Source organism: Theropithecus gelada, chromosome X, assembly GCF_003255815.1.
Source record: "Theropithecus gelada isolate Dixy chromosome X, Tgel_1.0, whole genome shotgun sequence".
Lineage (NCBI taxonomy): Eukaryota > Metazoa > Chordata > Mammalia > Primates > Cercopithecidae > Theropithecus > Theropithecus gelada.
Genome location: NC_037689.1, coordinates 151,372,263 through 151,389,074, shown reverse-complemented (window position 1 = coordinate 151,389,074; position 16,812 = coordinate 151,372,263). Strand labels below are relative to the sequence as shown.

Here is a 16,812-nt window from a genome sequence, read left to right as displayed (position 1 = left end):
CACATGCAGCAGTTGAGCTCTGAAGACTCAGACAAAGACCTAGAAGTTGGGACTTTGAGACACACAAGAAGTGTCAGAAACACTCTCACAGAAAATGTCCTGGACGGGCGCGGTGGCTCAAGCCTGTAATCCCAGCACTTTGGGAGGCCGAGACGGGCGGATCACAAGGTCAGGAGATCGAGACCATCCTGGCTAACACGGTGAAACCCCATCTCTACTAAAAAAATACAAAAAATTAGCCGGGCGTGGTGGCGGGCGCCTGTAGTCCCAGCTACTCGGGAGGCTGAGGCAGGAGAATGGTGTAAACCCGGGAGGCGGAGCTTGCAGTGAGCTGAGATCCGGCCACTGCACTCCAGCCTGGGCGACAGAGCAAGACTCCATCTCAAAAAAAAAAAAAAAAAATGTCCCAGAGCTTGTCCTGACCCCTGTCCTGACCCTAACCTGGAGCATCTGGAAGGGAGGAGGCCTCAGTGGCCTCTCTTGCCCCCAAGGGGGATGAGGAGCAGCAGGGGGGCTGTTTTCCTCCTTGCTCTCATCTCCCACACCAATTCTCGAGGGAAGGCTTCCTTCCCCATTCCCTCTTCCTTCCTTCCTTCCTTCCTTCCTTCCTTCCTTCCTTCCTTCCTTCCTTCCTTCCTTCCTCTTTCTTTCCTCCTTCCTTCCTTCCTTCCTTCCTTCCTTCCTTCCTTCCTTTCATGGAATTTCTCTCTTGTTGCCCAGGCTGGAGTGCAATGGCGTGATCTTGGCTCACTGCAACTTCAGCCTCCTGGATTCAGGAGATTCTCCTGCCTCAACCTCCCGAGTAGCTGGGATTACAGGAATGCACCACCACACCAGGCTAACTTTTTCTTTTTGAGACAGAGTCTTGCTCTGTTGACCAGGCTGGAGTGCAATGGCACAATCTCTACTCACCACAACCTCCGTCTCCTGGGTTCAAATGATTCTCCTGCCTCAGCCTCCTGAGTAGCTAGGATTATAGGCATGCACTGCCATGCCTGGCCAATTTTTTTGTATTTTTAGTAAAGATGGGATTTCACCATGTTGGCCAGGCTGGTCTCAAACTGCTGACCTCAAGATCCGCCTGCCTCAGCCTCCCAAAGTGCTGGGATTACAGGCTTGAGCCACCGTGCCCGGCCCTAATTTTGTATTTTTACTAGAGACAGGGTTTCACCATGTTGGCCTGGCTGGTTTTGAACTCCTGACTTCAGGTGATCCACCCACCTCGGCCTCCCAAATTGCTGGGATTACAGGCATGAGCCACTGCGCCCGGCCTTTTATTTTTATTTTTATTTTTAGACAGAGTCTCACTCCATCACCCAGGCTGGAGTGCAGTGGCACAGTCTTGGCTCACTGCAACCTCTGCCTGTCAGGCTCAAGTGACTCCCGTGCCTCAGCCTCCCAAGTAGCTGGCATTACAGGCATCCACCACTACAGCTAATTTTTTTTTCTTTGCTTTTTTTTTTTTTTTTTTTTTGTATTTTTAGTAGAGACAGGGTTCCACCATGTTGGCCAGGCTGGTCTCAAACTCCCACCCTCAAGTGGTCCACCTGCCTCAGCCTCCCAAAGTACGAGGATTACAGGCATGAGCCACCGTGCCTGGCCCTTTCTCCATTCTTTCTTCATTTTCTTGAAACTATTTTGTGAAATGCAGCCATCTTGGGCCCCTTTCCTCCCTTCTCTATCCCATTTTCCAAGTCCCCCATTAGCTTTTTAGGGCTGTACAGCACCCAGGCATCAGTTGGCTCTGAAAGCTATAGCAACGTGACTGCAAGAAGAGTTCTTCTTTACATATATGTGCACACAGAGATAATAGATACATGGATTCATCTCCACAGATACATAAAGACACACGTAGCTAGCAGACTTGTGTGTTGATTCCCTCAGGCACACATACTAACACACCCACTCATGAGTGCAACCCCTCCCAGAGAAGACACGCCACAGAAATACCAGCTCACATTCAGCTCACTCCCTGCATGCAGATCTACAACCACACACATGCCCACGGACACCTGCTCACAGGCACATGCAGACACATACGGGGATGGTGTGCACACAGTGGCCTGTGCCATGCATAGGGGAGCTGATGGGGCAACAAGTTGGTGCTGGGTAGGCAGCTGGCAGGAAAGGTGCAGACAGAGAGTAGAGAGGGAATAAAAGGCAACCTGGAGGCCCAGCCCGGGCTATCTCTTCTAGATTTCTCCCTCCAAGGTGGGGAGGGGTGCGGATGGGGAGGGGACGGCTGGAGAAGCCGGCCAGCTGGGGGCGGGGCTGAGGGCGGGGCCAAGAGCCCGGGCTTACCCAGATGTTAGTCACTAACGTCCTTCCGTTCTCTCGTCTCTCTTCCCCCACCTTTCCCTTCCCTTCTCCCCTCTCCCAGTGCCCCCACTCCCAGCTCCCGCCCCAAGCCGACCACAAGACCCCTTCCCCTGCGACCGGAGCCTGAACCGAGCCCGGCTGGCTGTGCTGCGCGGTGCTGCCGGGAAAGATGGTCGTGGCGCTGCGGTATGTGTGGCCTCTCCTCCTCTGCAGCCCCTGCCTGCTTATCCAGATCCCCGAGGAATGTGAGTAGCTGAAGGGAACCTGGGCGCCTCCCCTCGCCGCTATGTTGGACCCCTCTTTATCTTCTGCCTCCTCACCTTCTCCTTGTTCCGCACTCTGACTCCTCTCCCTGGCCTTTCCTGGGCATGGGGTGGGCAGGACACAGCCAGGACGTTGGGTACCCCTGGAGAGAAGGGCAGGGTAGAAGGTGCGGGGCGTGTCAGCACCATGGACAGGGACAGGCGCGGCCGGCCGTGGCGATTTCAGCACCAGGGACAGCGAACCCGGCACAGGGCCACGAGGTCTTGGGCCTCCTCCATGCTCTCCTTAGCCGCCCCATCCCTGCCCGCCCCACTCCGACTCCTCCTCTTCCATCCCCCACTACAGGGGTGTGGCAGCAGGAGAATGGGGCTGTCCCAGCCCTCAGCTGGTTTGTGCAAAGGCTTGTGTTCAAGTCTTGTCCCCGTTTCTCTTTCTCCTCCTGGGCCCTTGGCCACCCTGTCTCTGAACTGAGACAGGAAAAGGTGGCTTGAAAAATCCTGGTCCCAGCTCAGCAGCCTTCTGGACCCTTTTTCGTGTGTAGTTATTTGGTGGGGATGGGGGCAGGGCTGCTGGAGCATTTGTCTCTGGTTGTAACATTTGTTGGGGGCAAAGCAGGTTGGGGAGTGTGGCCATAGGGTTGTGACTAAGCATGGATACACTGTGTATTTCTGTGTGTTCTTGTGATTGACTGAGTGTAGATATTCGTGAATGTGATTTTGACTTCCTTACATGGGTAACTGTGTGAGTCACTCTGTTACTTACTGGCCAGGTTTGTGGAGGTTGGGAGGTATTTGATCACGACATTTGATTGCAGTGGGTCATGTGTATGTGTGAGTGGGGCTGAATGTGAGTACACACTTGCATGTGGGGGGTGTTACTGTGATGGTGTCTTCTCTTTAAGTAGCTGTCAGGCTGTGTGAGGGGCATGTCACAAGGCATCATATGTGAGGGCATTTGTGTCTCTTGAGCTACCAGGCTCCAGTCCCTTCCCAGCCTCATCTTGACACCTTTGTCTCTGGACCTGGACAAGGAAGAGGCCAGTGTCACTGAGAGATTAGTTGGCGGATAGGGGTTGGGAAGACTGTCTGTACCAGCAGTGGGACAGGGGCTGCGAGAGAGAGGCTGGGGAGGCACCTGGCATTGGGAGGCAGTGAGGGCTTGGAGGAGGTAAAGAGGCTGGCCCCTTAGGCACATACATGGAGGGCCAGGGCCATGCAGACTCCCCTGGCACAGATGCATATGGGCACATGCACACTGGTGCATGAAGACAAGCCAGGTACAGGGATGAAGGAGCAGAGCCACTGAGAGGCCACACAAGTGGAAGCACATACCAGTGAGGCTTTTAGACACAGAGGACACAGAGGTGGATACACAATATAACACTGTACAGTGGAATGCAAGCTGTGCATTCTCTACAGAAAGATGGGAGTGGGGAGAACAGAACTAGGCCAAAGGCCATGGCAGCTCCAAGGCTGCCCTGGGCACTGACCAGCACTTGTTCTTGACCCTGATATGGCACAGTGGGCAGTGGCAGGCAGCCGGCCCTCCCTGTTGGAACCTATCTTCCATCTCTCCCTCCCAGCCACTCCAGCCTGCTTTGTCTCTTTTCCTGCTTCCTCCACCTAGTTGGCTTTCTGCATCCTGTCATCCCTGTCACCATCTCCCTCCCCAGCTCAGGGCCCTCTGCAGTGTCCCCAGGGAGCCCCCTCCTCCCTCCCTGGACCTTCACACTGAGGTCTTCTGCAGAGACAAAGCTTTCAGAGGCAGCCTGCTGCTCCCTCCCTCCCTCTTCTCCCTTCCTCGAGGCCGCCCTGGCCAGTGCTCTGCAGAGTCCTGGGGCTGGGGCAGCAGCTCTGGCCTCTGCCCCAGAGAGCTTGGTGACTGACTGGGAGGAAGGAGGGAGAAGAGGAGGGCTGGTGCCAACCCCGCAGGCTATGGAAACTCAGAGGCAGCAGGGCCTTTGGGATAGTTTTCAGGGGGAGGGGGCAGCAGGGCTCTGAAGGCTGGGCCCTGGTAATTGAAAACACTCAGCTGTGCTAATTGGATTAGGAGGGAAGCAGGCTGGAGCAGGGGAGGGTGCCTTCCAAGGCATCCTGAACGGGTGGGGTCAGTTCTGCAGGCCCTGCCAGGTCCTGCCAGGCCCTGCCAGGGGGCTGCAAGGACGCTCCTTATTAAAGGCAAGAATTTCTCTCTCCCTGTCTGCTAGAGCTGGAGGCATGGCCTGGCTGCCTCTGGGCTACATATCCCGTGTCTATCCAGTGCAGCCCCTCCCCCTGGGCATTTCTCTGCCCCATCTCCCTGGGCTTGACCTGCCACTGCTCCAGCCCAGCGTGTGCCCCCTTGTTGCTACTGCCAGGGCCTGTTCTACTGCCATTCCCTCTCCACCGGGGGACTGCAGAAGCTTACTATATCCCCTGCCATCTGCCCCACTCTGGGGCTGCCTGTCAGTATTTCTCTCCATTCCCTCCCTCACTGCCTGCCTGGATTTCTCAGATGAAGGACACCATGGTAAGTTGGGGAGGGGTGAGAGTGTTTCCAAGAAGGCCAAGAAGAGGGGTAAGGGGGCCCTTGGCTGAGCCTGCATGCCCGCCCTCCTGAGTGCCCGGGTCCTGCTTGGCTTTCCTGAGCACCATGTGCTTCTCTCACCTGTGCAGGGCTGGCTTTGCTCTGCCTCTGCCCCAGCCTGGGTACTCTGTCACCCTCACTGTTCCTCTCTGCCATTCTCTCTGGTCCCTTCTCCCCTGTCTAGGGTTTGTCCTTCTTGGTTTCTGTGTCTTGGCTTTTGTTATCCCGGCTTCTTTCTGTCATACGCTTTTTGTCTTTTTCAGGCGTCTCTTTGTAACTTCCGTGGCTGTCCCCTCTGTCCCTGCCTCTCTTTACATTTTTGCATGTGTCCCTTTCTCTTTCTCCCTCTTTTCATGTCCCACAAGCCTCTTTTGTTCTTCCCCTCCATTCATCCCCCTGTGGCCATGGGGCCTCCAAGGGCTCTGGACCCTGCTTCCCTCACGATGGGACAGGGGCCGAGGCTATGACACCAGCCAGGCAGCACCCTCACCACCGCTCTCTCCACCCTGTCTCCAGTGATGGAGCCACCTGTCATCACGGAACAGTCTCCACGGCGCCTGGTTGTCTTCCCCACAGATGACATCAGCCTCAAGTGTGAGGCCAGTGGCAAGCCTGAAGTGCAGTGAGTGATCTCTGCCGTCTCAGCCCCTGTTGCCTGCCACTGACCCCGGCCTTGTGCCTCCCTGAACTGCCTAATTTCTAAGCCCAGAAGCCCCAAACCTTGCTAATCAGCCCAAGTCCTTGCCATCTCCCAGTCCATCCCCTGGGGGCCCTGACTGCTTGCACCTGTCCCCTCCAGCCTGTTCCAGCCCCCGTTGGGTTCCAGGGCCTCAGGCCTCTGGGCCTTTTTCCGCCCACAGGTTCCGCTGGACGAGGGATGGTGTCCACTTCAAACCCAAGGAAGAGCTGGGTGTGACCGTGTACCAGTCGCCCCACTCTGGCTCCTTCACCATCACAGGCAACAACAGCAACTTTGCGCAGAGGTTCCAGGGCATCTACCGCTGCTTTGCCAGCAATAAGCTGGGCACCGCCATGTCCCATGAGATCCGACTCATGGCCGAGGGTGCGAGGCGCTGCAGGGACCAGGGAGGGCAGGTCCCGGAGCTCGTGTGGGAGTGTGGGCTGGAAGCTGCTGTCTCTCAGCTGGTTGTCTCATGGCGAGGGGCCTGGGTGCCCTGCCAGCCTTCCACCCCAGCTTCTCCCCTGGCCCATCTTGTTTCTTGTGCAGTCTTCTCCTTCTTTACCCTGTCTCTGTCTCCATTGCGCTTCCAGTCATCTCATGCCCCTTCACTCCCTCAGGCTTTCCTGGTGCCTGCTTCATGGCTGGGTGGGAAGGTGGCGGGGGTGAGGGGCTGGCTGGCTGCAGTCATCTCTGTCCACACCCGCACTCCTTAGCAGGGCCCCTCTTCTCTGGCTTTTCCACTTGGCTCTCCATCTCTCCCTCTCCACCTCCGACTTGCTTTCTCTTGCCCCACGGCTCTGTCTTGATCTGTGTCGCCTTTTCCCTGGGGTTTTCCCTTCGCATTCCATCCTCCCTGAGCTTTCTGCCTCCTGAGCGCTCTCCTCTCCCCTCCCCACCCCTCTGGTTACCTTGGGAACCGTTGCCATGGTTTCTGTGTCAGGATGATGGAAGGGTCTGTGACTCCTGCATCCCTCCACAGCTCCCCTCCCCCATCACTGCACCTCAGCCTCAGCCTCCCCCCACCCGTCCTTTCCTGGGGTGGGCAGGGAGAGTTGAGAACCATGGAAGGTTAACCCTTCCTGGCCTCCTGGCCTCCTGCTCACCCTGGCCTCCCTAAGTGCCAGTCTCTGCCATGAGCCCAGAAGGTATCCAGAGTGTCTGCCTCCTTTTCTGTGAACTTTCTCCTGGCCTGACCCTCTCGCCTTCTCATCCATCCCCAGGGTAGCCCACCATCCCCCCCGCCTCCGCCTCCCTTCTCCTGCCCAGCACCATCTGGGCCAAGAGGAGAGTGTCAGCCCGTCTGTCCCTTCTAGGTGCCCCCAAGTGGCCAAAGGAGACAGTGAAGCCCGTGGAGGTGGAGGAAGGGGAGTCAGTTGTTCTGCCTTGCCACCCTCCCCCAAGTGCAGAGCCTCTCCGGATATACTGGATGAACAGCAGTGAGTGCCGGCGAGCAACTGCCTCATGGGGTCGGGGTGTTAGCGGGGGTGTCTTCCTGGATAGGGTCATGACCTCAGCCTCCTTTCCCCCTGCAGAGATCTTGCACATCAAACAGGATGAGCGGGTGACGATGGGCCAGAACGGCAACCTCTACTTTGCCAATGTGCTCACCTCTGACAATCACTCAGACTACATCTGCCACGCCCACTTCCCAGGCACCAGGACTATCATTCAGAAGGAGCCCATTGACCTCCGGGTCAAGGCCAGTGAGTCTCAGAGGCTCTGCACCCTCTCCCTGACTCCTTTCACCCTCAGGCATGGCCCTTCCCAACATAGGTCCATCTGACGACTCCAGGCTTCCTCAAGAACAGCTTGGCTCCCACCTCTACTCTGCCCAGACCCCTTCCCAGGCGTCGAGAGCAGAGACAGCACACTCTCCTTCACGGAGGAAGAAACAGAGGCCCCAGGGGCTGGCTGGAGTGTTAAGTCCCTCAGCCTTGCGATTTTGGGGTGGAGGGAAGGTGGGCAGCCCACCCACCCACTTTCTCCTGGCAGCCAACAGCATGATTGACAGGAAGCCGCGCCTGCTCTTCCCCACCAACTCCAGCAGCCACCTGGTGGCCTTGCAGGGGCAGCCATTGGTCCTGGAGTGCATCGCCGAGGGCTTGTGAGTCTGGGCACCCAAGGCAGGGCAGATCAGGGTGGGGCAGCCCTAGCGGGGAGCTCAGACCACTGCAGGGTGTAGGGGGCTGGGGTGAGTGGCCTTGTCCTCTCTCCCTTCTGCTCTCTTCCTTTTGCCTCCTGGGCAGTCCAACGCCCACCATCAAATGGCTGCGCCCCAGCGGCCCCATGCCAGCCGACCGTGTCACCTACCAGAACCACAACAAGACCCTGCAGCTGCTGAAAGTGGGCGAGGAGGATGATGGCGAGTACCGCTGCCTGGCCGAGAATTCACTGGGCAGTGCCCGGCACGCCTACTATGTCACCGTGGAGGGTATGGACCTCCTGGGACAGTGGCCCATGATGCCCACTGTCATGGGGGAGGGGAGGGTCTTTGCTGGGGCAAGAGCCGGTTGCCGGCTGCGGGCTCAGGTTGGCTCTCCCCTTCTTCCTAGCTGCCCCGTACTGGCTGCACAAGCCCCAGAGCCATCTATATGGGCCAGGAGAGACTGCCCGCCTGGACTGTCAAGTCCAGGGCAGGCCCCAACCAGAGGTCACCTGGAGAATCAACGGGATCCCCATGGAGGGTGAGCAGGGCCTCAGGCAGGAGTGGGGAGTGTGGTGAGCCCTGGGCGCTGTAGGGGAGAGGAAAAGGAGGGTGAGAAAGGGCCTCAACTCAGCTCAATGCCGGGCTGGGGCCCACGGGCACACCTGCTGCATGCACAGAGTTAGCCAAGGACCAGAAGTACCGGATTCAGCGTGGTGCCCTGATCCTGAGCAACGCGCAGCCCAGTGACACAATGGTGACCCAATGTGAGGCCCGCAACCGGCATGGGCTCCTGCTGGCCAATGCTTACATCTATGTTGTCCGTGAGTACCCTCCCTTCCTTACCTCCTAACTCCCAGTCTGTCCCTGCAGCCCACTGGGCCAGGCCAGCAGAGTGACTCAGCTGGCAGCTGACGTGTCCTCGGCCTACCAGGCTGGCACTGGCCTTTCTCCTTGCTGAGACCCTTCACCCCATCTCACTCAGCCTCATGATAGCCGAGGGAGATGTAAGAGGGGAAAGGCCTTGTCACTGTGACTGAGTGGAGGCTCACCACGGACAGGATGTGACCGAGGCCAGCCCAGGTGGCACCTCTCCTGGAACCTCAGGGAAGGCTGGGGACCAGGCCAGGAAGGTTTTTGGGGAGAGGTGACTGTCAGTTAGGTCTGGAATAACGTAAAAGTTGGGTGGCTGCAACCAGAGGCGCATCTGAGGCAGAGGGCAGTGTCTAAAGGCAGAGAGAGACGCAGCCTGGCGGGGGCCTCGGCTGGGAGCAGGGAAGCACGACTTGCAGGGCTCTTGGGGGCCTGAGGAAGCCGTGCAGAGGGTCCCTGGCTCCTGGCCCAGCTGTGGCCCCAAGTCCCACCCTGTTTCCCGAGACTGTTCCTCCCCTAGAGCTGCCGGCCAAGATCCTGACTGCGGACAATCAGACGTACATGGCTGTCCAGGGCAGCACCGCCTACCTTCTCTGCAAGGCCTTCGGAGCGCCTGTGCCCAGCGTTCAGTGGTGAGTGTCTTGTCCCGGTAGTGGTGAGAGTCCTGTCTCAGTGGCCAGGGAGCCAGGGAGGGCAGGGAGCCCAGGCCAGCCAGTCAGAGCCAGGCCCACCCTGCTCCCTCCAGGCTGGATGAGGATGGGACAACAGTGCTTCAGGATGAACGCTTCTTCCCCTATGCCAACGGGACCCTGGGCATTCGAGACCTCCAGGCCAATGACACCGGACGCTACTTCTGCCTGGCTGCCAATGACCAAAACAATGTGACCATTGTGGCTAACTTGAAGGTTAAAGGTCAGGCTACCCTGGCCACATGGCTGGCTGTGCCTCTGGGAGGGAGGGTCCGGGCCCCTGGAGGACATCAGAGTGACTTCCTCACGTATGCATTACCCTCAGATGCAACTCAGATCACGCAGGGACCCCGCAGCGCAATCGAGAAGAAAGGTTCGAGGGTGACCTTCACGTGCCAGGCCTCCTTTGACCCCTCCTTGCAGCCCAGCATCACCTGGCGTGGGGACGGCCGAGACCTCCAGGAGCTTGGGGACAGTGACAAGTGAGGACAGTGATAGTGAAAGGGGGCAGAGTGGGAAAAGCTGGAAGTCCAGACCTTCTGGTCTCATGCTTGCTTTGAGGGGGAAGGCTCTGACAGGAGTGGGGAAAGAAGGCAGGAGGCAGGGATGAGAGGGGAGAAGAGCCCAGATGGCAGGAAGGACAGACATGGCTCCTCCACAGGTACTTCATAGAGGATGGGCGCCTGGTCATCCACAGCCTGGACTACAGCGACCAGGGCAACTACAGCTGCATGGCCAGCACCGAGCTGGATGTGGTGGAGAGTAGGGCACAGCTCTTGGTGGTGGGTAAGTCTTAGGGTGGAAGCCTCCACTCCAGAAGGCCAGGGCTCACATCGCTGGGCCCTTTCAAGCACCTACCCTCCCCACCCTCAGGCAGCCCCGGGCCAGTGCCACGGCTGGTGCTGTCCGATCTGCACCTGCTGACGCAGAGCCAGGTGCGCGTGTCCTGGAGTCCTGCAGAAGACCACAATGCCCCCATTGAGAGTAAGAGGCTTGAGCTCGGTGCTACCCTACCATCACCTCTGCCAGCCCTGGCCCCTCCTGGGGTCCTCCCTCCTCCTGGAGCCTTCCTGGGGGGACATGGCTTGGGGAGACTCACGGTTCCTCATGGGAATCTGGAGATGCCAGTTGGCCTGGGTACTCAGGGACCCAGATTGTACCCAATCCCTCCACAGCCCTTCCCCCAAAGCCACACGCCGATCACTTCATTGCTGGTTCACTTCTTGGCAGAATATGACATTGAATTTGAGGACAAGGAAATGGCGCCTGAAAAATGGTACAGTCTGGGCAAGGTTCCAGGAAACCAGACCTCTACCACCCTCAAGCTGTCGCCCTATGTCCACTACACCTTTAGGGTTACTGCCATCAACAAATACGGCCCCGGGGAGCCCAGCCCCGTCTCTGAGACTGTGGTCACACCTGAGGCAGGTGAGTCAGGTTGGCACCCACTCCCATGCCACCTGGAAGGGGCTCTGGGCTGTGAAGGGAGGGCTGTGAGAGGTGCCGTGCCCAAGTTCCTCTGCTTCCAAATTTCCAGGGGGAGTGCGAGGGGACTGGACTCCCTTGGTGCCAGAATGAGCCGTTTGTTCCTTGGTCCTCAGTCCTCATGGTTCTCCAAAAGAGGCTGCAGCATTGATGTGTTAATACATTCCTTTCCAGCCCCGGAGAAGAACCCTGTAGATGTGAAGGGGGAAGGAAATGAGACCACCAATATGGTCATCACATGGAAGGTGAGAGTCCCTGGGCTAAGCTGCCTGTGGGACATGAGGCCATGACCTGGGTGTCTGTTGCTCCCCCTTGGCTGTGCAAAGGAAGGGGCTGATGTCTGGGGATGCCAGTCTGCACTGGGGGGCGGGCCAAAGAATGCTGATGTTCTTGGCCAACCAATTCCTCTTCTGCTGGCCTCCTCCAGCCGCTCCGGTGGATGGACTGGAACGCCCCCCAGGTTCAGTACCGCGTGCAGTGGCGCCCTCAGGGCACACGAGGGCCCTGGCAGGAGCAGATTGTCAGCGACCCCTTCCTGGTGGTGTCCAACACGTCCACCTTTGTGCCCTACGAGATCAAAGTCCAGGCCGTCAACAGCCAGGGCAAGGGACCAGAGCCCCAGGTCACCATTGGCTACTCCGGAGAGGACTGTGAGTATCTGGCAGGCTCCTTCGCCCAGGGTGGAGCTCGCCTGCTTCCACCCCAGCCCATGTCCACACCTCTCCGCGCTGGTGTGCGCCTTTCCTAAGGGTGAGGATATTCTCTTACATAACCAGAGCGACGTTATGAAATTCCCCACACTTCACATTTCTATAATTGGCAGCAGTATTCCAGTTGTATCAGCCAATGATGCTTCTTTCATTTCCTTGAATCTGGAACATGACCAGATGGTAACTGGAAGTACCCGGTCAAGTTTTTTTCTGGTTTCTCCTTTTTTTTTTCACTTTTTTTTTTTTTTTCTTTTTGAGATGGAGTCTTGCTCTGTCAGCCAGGCTGGAGTGCAGGGGAGCGATCTTGGCTCACTGCAACCTCCACCTCCCGAGTTCAAGCGATTCTCCTGCCTCAGCCTCCTGATTAGCTGGGATTACAGGCACCCGCCACCACACCCAACTAATTTTCGTATTTAGTAGAGATGGGGTTTCACCATGTTGGTCATGTTGGTCTCTAACTCCAGACCTCAAATGTTCCACCTGCCTCTGTCTCCCAAAGTGCTGGGAATATGGGTGTGAACCACCACACCCGGCCATGGTTTCTCCTTTGTATAAGCTACGATTTTCACCTTTGCAACTAATAAGCAGCCCAGGGAGAGATCTTGAGACCATGCAAATACACCTCTCCTCCTCAAACTGTGCCTCATAAAACTTCCGAATCCATCTTCTCTGTGTTTGGGGGCTTGGGCCTGGCCTCAGGGCTAGGGTGAGAGCTTGTGGCTCTTTCCAAGTCACTGGTGGTTTCCAGATCCCCAGGCAATCCCTGAGCTGGAAGGCATCGAGATCCTCAACTCAAGTGCCGTGCTGGTCAAGTGGCGGCCGGTGGACCTGGCCCAGGTCAAGGGCCACCTCCGCGGATACAATGTAAGGGTTGAAGGTGTGGGGGCCCGGGAGGGTGATCACTGAGGTAAGGTGACAGGACGGTGAGGGGGCTTTGCCACCTGTCAGCCGCTCTCCTGGAAGACTTGGGTTGAGAAGAGGGTCCCCATCAAGGGTGGTGGGCGTGCGCTGGGGGCCCTGCTGGGTGCCTTCTGCCCCTGTGAGGTCTCCTGTCCGCATGTGCAGGTGACGTACTGGAGGGAGGGCAGTCAGAGGAAGCACAGCAAGAGACATATCCACAAAGACCATGTGGTGGTGCCCGCCAACACCACCAGTGTCATCCTCAGTGGCTTGCGGCCCTATAGCTCCTACCACCTGGAGGTGCAGGCCTTTAATGGGCGGGGATTGGGGCCTGCCAGCGAGTTCACCTTCAGCACCCCAGAGGGAGGTGAGTCCTGCACCCCACGCCTCATCCCGTACCCTCCTCCCCAGACCTGGGCGAGGACCTACCTGCCACTCGGTTCTGTGCCCTGCAGTGCCTGGCCACCCTGAGGCGTTGCACCTGGAGTGCCAGTCGAACACCAGCCTGCTGCTGCGCTGGCAGCCCCCACTCAGCCACAACGGTGTGCTGACCGGCTACGTGCTCTCCTACCACCCCTGTGCGTGCACTGCCCCAGCAGGGAAGGGAGGTGGAGGGGCCACGGGGAGGGGGCAGAGCTGCAGCCACAGCCAACCCCTGCCTGTCCCCACAGTGGATGAGGGGGGCAAGGGGCAGCTGTCTTTCAACCTTCGGGACCCTGAACTTCGGACACACAACCTGACCGATCTCAGTCCCCACCTGCGGTACCGCTTCCAGCTTCAGGCCACCACCAAAGAGGGCCCTGGTGAAGCCATCGTACGGGAAGGAGGCACTATGGCCTTGTCTGGTGAGACGGAGGAATGACCTGCCAACAGGGATGCCCTGGCCAGCCGGGTCCAGGAGGGAGGGCCTTAGACTGCCTGGCAGCTGCCACACTCTCCTCGTGCCCCTGCATCCCCCAGGGATCTCAGATTTTGGCAACATCTCAGCCACAGCGGGTGAAAACTACAGCGTCGTCTCCTGGGTCCCCAAGGAGGGCCAGTGCAACTTTAGGTTCCATATCTTGTTCAAAGCCTTGGGAGGTAAGGGTGAAAGGGGGCCCTGGGGCATGGTGGGGAAGGGGGCTCTGGGCCAGAAGGGCTGCCTGGCACTCCAAGTCACCCCCGCTGCTACCCTCTTGCCTTTGCAGAAGAGAAGGGCGGGGCTTCCCTCTCACCACAGTATGTCAGCTACAACCAGAGCTCCTACACGCAGTGGGACCTGCAGCCTGACACTGACTATGAGATCCACTTGTTTAAGGAGAGGATGTTCCGGCACCAGATGGCTGTGAAGACCAATGGCACAGGTGAGGCGCCGGGGGCCCGCCATTGCCTGCCAGGGAGGCATGGAGGCTGCACAATTCATGCCCTTCTGTCCCCTGAATGACCACTACTGCCCAGGCCCCTCCACGGCTCCTGTCTGCTTCTCCTCCCAGAATCTGGGTGTCCCCAAATCAGCCCCCTTTTGTACCCTTTCCGCAGATGCCCTCTTCACTATCTCCCTGTCCCTGTCACTCCTCAGCCCCCCAGAGGGCCCCGACTTTAAGAGCATACTTCAGGGCCTCAGGTCGGGTTCTGGCTTGGGCGGCAGCATGGGGGGCTGGTGTCTCACCCTCAGGCCGCGTGAGGCTCCCTCCTGCTGGCTTTGCCACTGAAGGCTGGTTCATCGGCTTTGTGAGTGCCATCATCCTCCTGCTCCTCGTCCTGCTCATCCTCTGCTTCATCAAGCGCAGCAAGGGCGGCAAATACTCAGGTAGCCTCTGAGCCCCATGTGAGTGGGGTGGAGCCGAGGGTAGAGAGGAGCACTTCGCCCCTTCCACCCTTCTGCAAGGCCTCCTGGATTCCCCGAGCCCCCCACAAGACGACAGGCGCATGGTGGGGGCGGGCAGGGGGATCATCCTCCTAGGCCGGGGTTGGGGCCACAGGCAAGTGGTGGCCGGACCACAGGGGACCAGTGGTTTCTTTCAAGGCCTGTCGCCTCTGGACGCTGTTGAGACAGAGTGCTGCAGGTGCAGGGCGTAGAGGGGCCTGGAGCCCTGGGTCAGGCTGGGGTGGGAGAAGAAGCTGTCCCTCTCTGTGTCTCCAGTGAAGGATAAGGAGGACACCCAGGTGGACTCTGAGGCCCGACCGATGAAAGATGAGACCTTTGGCGAGTACAGGTGAGCTGGGGCAGGAGCGGGTGCTGGCACTCAGCTCCACCCTGGCCTTCACATCTCACCCCCTCTCTCTCTTCTCTGTGCTGCTGGGTGACTTCAGGTCCCTGGAGAGGTAAGGCAGGGGTAGTGGGGAGGGGCCAACAGCAGGGACTCCCTAAAGACAATGTGTGCCTGGTGTGCCATTGTCCCCTGGCTGCCGGTGCTCTGACAGGACTCTCACTTCCCAGTCCCCAGGCCCGGCAGCTCCTCATTTCAGGGAGAGGCCAATACACCCCAGCCCCTTCTCTCCAAACAGATACCTTCACTGCTCCCATCTCCCCAAGGGAGGCCCCAGACAGTTTCCCAGACAGGAACCAGGCCCTGTAATCCCTGCTGAATGCACACTTGCTCCCTCACAGTCCCCAGGATCTGGGGAATGCCCAAAGGTGACAGCTCCAGACCTGCCTGCCAGGGTGGCCGGAGCTGCTCTTCCTGAGCTCATTCTAAGCAAATGGAAGGCAGGCGGGCGTCTGCCTCACCCCCAGCCAGGCTCCTGCAGGGGCTCGGCAGTGCTCTCACTCACACCTGCCTTGTGCCTCCGCAGTGACAACGAGGAGAAGGCCTTCGGCAGCAGCCAACCATCGCTCAATGGGGACATTAAGCCCCTGGGCAGTGACGACAGCCTGGCCGATTATGGGGGAAGCGTGGATGTTCAGTTCAACGAGGATGGCTCCTTCATTGGCCAGTATAGTGGCAAGAAGGAGAAGGAAGCGGCAGGGGGCAACGACAGCTCAGGGGCCACTTCCCCCATCAACCCTGCTGTGGCCCTAGAATAGTGGAATCCAGGACAGGAGATGCTGTGCCCCTGGCCTTGGGATCGAGGCCCCTTCCTCTCCAGCCGGCCCATGGGAGGCTGGAGTTGGGGCAGAGGAGAACTTGCTGCCTCAGATCCCCTTCTTACCACCCAGTCCCCACTTTATTGCCAAAACCCAGCTGCATCCCTTCCTGGGCACACGCTGCTTTGCCCCAGCTTGGGGGCAGATCTCCCACATGTCAGGGGCCTTTGGATGCTGCCTTGCCAGCCCATTTGGGCAGAGAGGCTGTGGTTTGGGGGAGAAGAAGTAGGGGTGGCCTGAAAGGATCTCGAAAATGCTGTCTTTCTTGCTCCCTGACTGGGGGCAGACATGGTGGGGTCTCCTCAGGACCAGAGTTGGCACCTTCCCCCTCCCCCAGCCACTCCCCAGCCAGCCTGGCTGGGACTGGGGACAAAACTCGGTGTCCCCACCATCTGCTGTCTTTTCTTTGCCATCTCTGCTCCAACTGGGATGGGAGGTGGGCAAGCTGGCCGCAGGGGCAAGGGAGGCCATCTGGAGAGCCCAGAGAGTCCCCCCACCCCCGCCGCCAGCATTGCACTCTGGCAGCACCACCTCTTCCTGCCGCCCAGCCCGCTCCACAGCCGGCTTTCAGGAGCCCCAAACACACGCTGCCTTCGGTACCCACCAGACAACATCCAAGTGGCCTCCGTCACTACCTGGCTGCGGGGCGGGCACACCTCCTCCCACTGCCCACCGGCCGGCCTCTTCCAGCCACCCCCACTTCCCAGGACCCCTTAGCAGCCCTGCCCTCCCCCACTTCCCATCGTCTGAACAATTGTCTTCCTCAGCCTCCTCCTGCCCCCACCTTGGGAATGTAAATACACCGTGACTTTGAAAGTTTGTACCCCTGTCCTTCCCTTTACATCACTAGTGTGTAGGCAGATGTCCGAGTCCCTAGGTGGTTTCTAGGATTGATAGCAATTAGCTTTGATGAACCCATCCCAGGAAAAATAAAAACAGACAAAAAAAAAGGAAAGATTGGTTCTCCCAGCACTGCTGTGCCCCTGTTCAGCAGCCACAGCCTCCCTGTATGCCTGTGCTTGGTCTACTGATAAGCCCTCTACAAAAAACAAAAGTATATATATATATGTACATAATATCAGAATTATAACAGGCAAATAAAACCTGAAAATCAA

General features: G+C 58.4%; 1 protein-coding gene across 4 annotated transcripts in view; it reads left to right on the top strand.

The window, feature by feature from the left end:
• Positions 1–16,812, top strand: part of L1CAM (L1 cell adhesion molecule) — a 25,130-nt gene extending 8,318 nt beyond the window's left edge. The window contains exons 1-29 of one of the 4 annotated variants that reach the window (XM_025371733.1): positions 1,975–2,211; positions 2,381–2,564; positions 5,077–5,091; positions 5,665–5,770; positions 6,009–6,211; positions 7,144–7,266; positions 7,363–7,533; positions 7,823–7,934; positions 8,077–8,261; positions 8,383–8,514; positions 8,654–8,797; positions 9,367–9,478; positions 9,592–9,758; positions 9,861–10,017; positions 10,197–10,321; positions 10,409–10,519; positions 10,766–10,963; positions 11,195–11,265; positions 11,448–11,670; positions 12,479–12,594; positions 12,796–12,997; positions 13,086–13,208; positions 13,302–13,475; positions 13,591–13,710; positions 13,818–13,973; positions 14,285–14,419; positions 14,753–14,825; positions 14,923–14,934; positions 15,406–16,812. In XM_025371733.1, the coding sequence (XP_025227518.1) occupies positions 2,489–2,564; positions 5,077–5,091; positions 5,665–5,770; positions 6,009–6,211; positions 7,144–7,266; positions 7,363–7,533; positions 7,823–7,934; positions 8,077–8,261; positions 8,383–8,514; positions 8,654–8,797; positions 9,367–9,478; positions 9,592–9,758; positions 9,861–10,017; positions 10,197–10,321; positions 10,409–10,519; positions 10,766–10,963; positions 11,195–11,265; positions 11,448–11,670; positions 12,479–12,594; positions 12,796–12,997; positions 13,086–13,208; positions 13,302–13,475; positions 13,591–13,710; positions 13,818–13,973; positions 14,285–14,419; positions 14,753–14,825; positions 14,923–14,934; positions 15,406–15,637 (3,774 nt within the window). In that variant the 5' untranslated portion in view covers positions 1,975–2,211; positions 2,381–2,488 and the 3' untranslated portion in view covers positions 15,638–16,812. Of the gene's footprint in view, positions 1–1,974; positions 2,212–2,279; positions 2,565–4,799; positions 5,092–5,664; positions 5,771–6,008; positions 6,212–7,143; positions 7,267–7,362; positions 7,534–7,822; positions 7,935–8,076; positions 8,262–8,382; positions 8,515–8,653; positions 8,798–9,366; positions 9,479–9,591; positions 9,759–9,860; positions 10,018–10,196; positions 10,322–10,408; positions 10,520–10,765; positions 10,964–11,194; positions 11,266–11,447; positions 11,671–12,478; positions 12,595–12,795; positions 12,998–13,085; positions 13,209–13,301; positions 13,476–13,590; positions 13,711–13,817; positions 13,974–14,284; positions 14,420–14,752; positions 14,826–14,922; positions 14,935–15,405 lie in introns of those variants that run through there. The other 3 variants (XM_025371731.1, XM_025371732.1, XM_025371730.1) reach the window with 3 other exon arrangements.